The 5,381-nt window shown below is 45.6% G+C and overlaps 1 protein-coding gene across 1 annotated transcript; it reads left to right on the top strand.

Moving 5' to 3' along the window:
• The first annotated feature begins 245 nt into the window (after positions 1-245).
• Positions 246-3,352, top strand: kcnj4 (potassium inwardly rectifying channel subfamily J member 4). The gene is made up of 3 exons (XM_056287329.1): positions 246-268; positions 1,711-2,191; positions 2,261-3,352. Exons 1-3 carry the CDS (start codon positions 246-248, stop codon positions 3,350-3,352), a joined length of 1,596 nt encoding a protein of 531 aa, XP_056143304.1.
• Positions 3,353-5,381: the final 2,029 nt, after the last annotated feature.

The following is a 5,381-nucleotide window of genomic DNA, read 5'->3' on the forward strand; positions in this document are numbered from 1 at the left end:
AGTGTAATTAAGGCATCCATATAAGTGTTGTTATAATGGGATTTAATGTTGATTATGTGGGATTTGATTCTCTCTCTCTCTCTCTCTCTCTCTCTCTCTCTCTCTCTCTCTCTCTCTCTCTCTGTGCAGTGCTTTTTTTCAGTGGCCCACTTACCAGTGCCATGACGATACCTAATCTTTGGGAGTAGGCGACTTGCCAGAGTCTGGCCTTCTGCCACAGCCCTATACTGGCCATCCACGTTGCCATGGGAACAAACAGGTCCAACAGGTGAGGCCCGTGACATGCAGGGAGCAGTCTCCAGTCTGGAACAAACCTGTGTTTCAGCTGCAAAATACCGCTGCATTTCAGGCTTTCAGTATCTAGATCATTCCTCCATTCAAGTTTCAAGTTTATTCGTCATTTGCAAGAGACACAGCAAAGCCAGTGCAATGAGGTGCTGACTTGTATAAAGTGCTCTGAACAGTGAAATGTAAAGAAGAATGAAGGATAAAAGTAAGATAAAATTAAATGTAAACAAAACTAAATATAAATGTAAAGTGTAAATAGACAGGTAAAATAGAAAAGATAAAAGAGACAATGTAACAATCTGTCCTTTAATGTACATAACATATATGCTTTATGCAAAATAGCAATAATGCAATTTGATGCAAAATAAAGTATTTTACGTTGGTCAGCATTGATTAAATACTTTCATGAGAATGTTCCCCTTAAAATATCTATCTATCTATCTATCTATCTATCTATCTATCTATCTATCTATCTATCTATCTATCTATCTATCTATCTATCTATCTATCTATCTATCTATCTATCTATCTATCTATCTATCTATCTATCTATCTATCTGTCTATCAGTCTATCTATCTCAACCTTGTTGCAAACAAATATACAAAGAACTGATTATAGATTGCAAATAGATCCCACATGAAAACGTATAATATATTAGCTGTGAATAAAAACCTGAGAGACACAAATCAGTGGGATGATTTCTCGGCGAGCATGTACCGTGAAGTGTTAATGTGTACGTCTTTCCCAGTCAAAAGGGGTTGTCTGACTGACACAGACTAATATATAATCCTTAAATCTGTGATGACAGCAATCCGTCTCACCTAGCTAAACTGAACTCACCTTCCCGGCTGCTAATCCCTCAGTATAAAGGAGAGAGGTTGGTCTGATCAATACATGCAGGTAGTCGCAGGTTCGATCACCCCATCTATATTGACTGTGGTTATGAGTTATCGGCGCAGTATTTCCTCTGTATATGCCTAATATTCGACTAATGTTTACTGCATCTTTAGTTGGTTACCTCGCACATCCATATTATTAGGCCACTATGAGTCATGCATTATCTTCCTATCTCCCTCTCCCCCTCTCTGTCCATAAGTTGGTGAGATATGCACAGTCATTCTGTGCCCTTTAGATTATACACTGGAAAGTAGAGCAAGTACAATTGGATTATGGGCATGATATTAAACATCTTCTCATCCCAAGTAGCTGGTTTCTACTCACATTCACTAAGTTAATATCTAAAGTCTTACCAAATCAAATCAAGCTGTCAGTTGAATATGTCCACAAATTAGTCGATATGTAGGCCTACGCAACATAGTTTAAACGGTGCACAGAGAAATTATTCAATTCAAACGTAGTTTATTGACCTTTAGTTCAGAATCTAATCTCCATTTTGTCTTCTCTGTCTGTGGGTCTGACAGGTACAGCATTGTATCGGACATTATACCAGAGGAGGAACGCTTCAAGATCTCAAGCCTAGGGCTCCACAACGGCCACAGTTCCTCAAACGCCCAACAGCACCCAGCCTGCAACATCAAGACAGAGGACCGTAGTAGGAGGTCGGGAGCCACCTCCGCTGCCGTGCCCAACGTGAGGGGACAAGGAGGGATGAACAACTACAACGGCAAAATCCTGACAAGGGGCTCCACCCAACCGCGGAGCCGTTTCGTGAAGAAGAACGGCCAGTGTAATGTTGTATTCACCAACATGGAGGAGAAGAGGCAGCGTTACCTGGCCGACATCTTCACCACCTGCGTGGACATCCGCTGGAGATACCTGCTGCTCATCTTTTGCTCCAGCTTCCTGGTCTCCTGGCTTTTCTTTGGCATCATCTTTTACAGTGTCTCCCTGGCCCACGGGGACTTTGACGAGCACCCCGGGATGAAGGGCGACCCGGCAGTGGTGGGCGGGCTGCACGGGACAGGAAGTGTACCTGGAGCACCCGGTGAAGGCACAGGGGTCAGAAAACAGTGGACCCCGTGCCTATTACATGTCCAGGGTTTCGTCGGGGCTCTCCTGTTCTCCATTGAGACTCAGACCACCATCGGCTATGGCTGGCGCTGCGTCACCGAGGAGTGCCCTGTTGCCGTGGCGACAGTGGTGATCCAGTCTATTGTGGGATGCATCATCGATTCCTTCATGATTGGCACCATCATGGCCAAGATGGCGCGGCCCAAGAAGAGGAACCAGACCCTCATATTCTCCAGAAACGCTGTTATTTCCCTGCGTGACGGAAAGCTCTGCCTAATGTGGCGAGTGGGTAACCTCCGCAAGAGCCACATTGTGGAGGCTCACGTCCGGGCCCAGCTCTTACGTCCATACGTCACGGCCGAGGGGGAGTTCATTCCCTTGGAGCAGATGGACCTTAATGTTGGCTACGACGAGGGCATAGACAGGCTGTTTCTGGTGTCCCCACTCATCATCGTCCATGAGATCGATAAGGACAGCCCCTTGTACACACTGAGCCGAGCTGACTTAGAGGCAGATGACTTTGAGATTGTGGTGATTTTGGAGGGGATGGTAGAGGCCACGGCCATGACCACCCAGTTCCGCAGTTCCTACCTAGCCAGAGAGATTTTCTGGGGCCACAGATTCGAGCCTGTGATCTTTGAGGACCGGGACCGCTTCAAAGTGGATTACGCCCGTTTCCACAAGACCTATGAGGTGCCATCAACTCCCCACCTCAGCGCCAAGGAGCTCGATGAGGCCGCCAGTCGCCCTTCCTCTGCCACCTCTGGCGCTGCGGCCAGTTCTATAGCGGACTTGATCCCCCGCTCGCTCAGCGCCTTCTGCTACGATAACGAGGTGGCGCTGAGCTGCAGGGACGAAGAGGATGACATCTTTGACTCTTCTCAGATTGCGGGGAGGGAGAAGGAGGCGGAAAGGAGGACTTCGGTCTCTGTAGACTTTCAAAAGATGTTCCAGGACACTTCCACCATGACATCCAGCAGTCAAAATGTCATGTGCGTCCTGGACATGGATAACCACCAGATGGAGTTTGACATCCTGCAGGCCACCATCCCGCTTGATCCACTAACGTATAAGAATGAGCCCGAGATCTGAGGTGGTGAGGGAGAGTAGAGCTGCCCACCTCCGTCTGTTTTCCCTCCGTCACCGTAAATCGCCCAACGCTGACATGGTCCAGAAGAGGGATTGCTACCTTTTATATGTTGCATGTTCCCCTCTGGATTAGATAGAGATTAAAACCCCCTTTGCCTTGCCAGTATCACTTTGTATTTAAACTCGAGCTAGAGTTTTTCTTTCTTCTCCGTGGGGTATAGAAGTTTAAAAGGAGATTATTCTCTTGTGGCGATAACTTAACTGAGTATCTGGTGACCCAAATTTAATGAAGAGCAATAACAAAGAACTTTATTGATTCAGTTTGCTTTGAAAAAGCACTGACAAAAAGAAAAAAAACATATATAACCAGGAAAAAAAAAACTCTGAAACTTGAGTCAAATTTTTTGACAGATGTAATGTAATTAGATTTTGCGTAGTAAGAATTTCACATAGTCACTTCATACTTTATTTTTTTGGAGTGTAACGCACAAAGATTTTGTTGAGAGTATTTGTTCAAATTCTCTTCCATTTTGAAGAAGAGTGAAATTGGGAGTGCAACACCAAGGATGCACGGCGTATCACTAGGTGGAAAATGCTTACTGCATACAGTTTTACTCATTTATTTCATTTGTCGCCATGCCCACAATGGTTCCTGCAAAGTTAGCCATCAATTCCTTCCCTGTAAAATCTATAAACCCTTTTGGTCATACCCTTCATTTCGTTATTTGTGTAGGCATACGTGGAGAACTACTGTATGTGATGTTACTGTGCAGTATACCAACAAAACCTTTCTAAGTGCAATCATTACGTGTACATGAAGTGTAGCGGAGAGAGCTGTATTTTTCTGGTGATGAAGTTTTCTTTATCCTGACAGACTGCAACGCACATAGACGTCAATGCATTTTACAGACTGACAGTAAAAGCTTCAAACAAAATGGGGTTTTTTGTCTTAGAAAATAAAACATTTTGTTTGGTTATTTTTTTGGGGGGGGGGGGTTAGAGTGGATACGCTGCAAACCTAAATCGACATGAATATTTCATTTTGTAAACGACACTTTTTATGACTTGAGATATAACACGCGAATCAACTGAAATATTCATTATGATTGTTAATTCATTGCAAAGTCAAGCAGACATTTTCTTTACTATTCATTTGAAAGTGTTTTTTTTTTTTCTTGAGCTGGTTGCAAATGTGATACCAGAAGCAATACTGAAACGTGGGTCTGATTCATGTTAGAGCTTTTGTCGTCCACCAAAGGTTTGGATTTTAGAAGACTAGTGCAGGGTACCTCAGATTTACCTCAGCTTGGCGTTATGTTTGGAGACATGTGCATGTAGCCTAAGTGTACTCGTTGTCTTCGACTGACCACGGAGAGCTATAAACCGTTATGAAGCACAGCAGGAAACAAAGGGACGAAGGCAACGCCCGCAGCACAATGACAGGTGGAAGAACATCATCTCTAGGGGGCGTCCGGGTAGCGTAGCGTAGCGGTCTATTCCGTTGCCTATCAACACGGGGATCACCGGTTCGAATCCCCGTGTTACCCCCGGCTTGGTCGGGCGTCCCTACAGACACAATTGGCCGTGTCTGCGGGTGGGAAGCTGGATGTGGGTATGTGTCCTGGTCGCTGCAGTAGCGCCTCCTCTGGTCGGTCGGGGCGCCTGTTCGAGGGGTGGTAACGTGATCCTCCCACGCGCTACGACCCCCTGGTGAAACTCCTCACTGTCAGGTGAAAAGAAGCGGCCGGCGACTCTACACGTATTGGAGGAGACGTGGAGTCTGCAGCCCTCCCCAGATCGGCAGAGGGGGTGGAGTAACGACCGTCGGGACGTCTCGGGAGAGTGGGGTACTTGGGGAGAAAAAGAGGGGGAACCCCCCCCCCCAAAAAAAGAACATAATCTCTGAAACTGTGCAATAGGTCATTGGATTGGGATATTGAGATAAAGCTGACCTGGAATAAACGTTGCATATTAAATTATGTCACGTGAGTTGCGCTGAATGACGTCACGACTGTATAAAACAGAGTTTCTC

Source organism: Lampris incognitus, chromosome 10 (assembly GCF_029633865.1).
Source record: "Lampris incognitus isolate fLamInc1 chromosome 10, fLamInc1.hap2, whole genome shotgun sequence".
NCBI classification, from domain to species: Eukaryota; Metazoa; Chordata; class Actinopteri; order Lampriformes; family Lampridae; genus Lampris; species Lampris incognitus.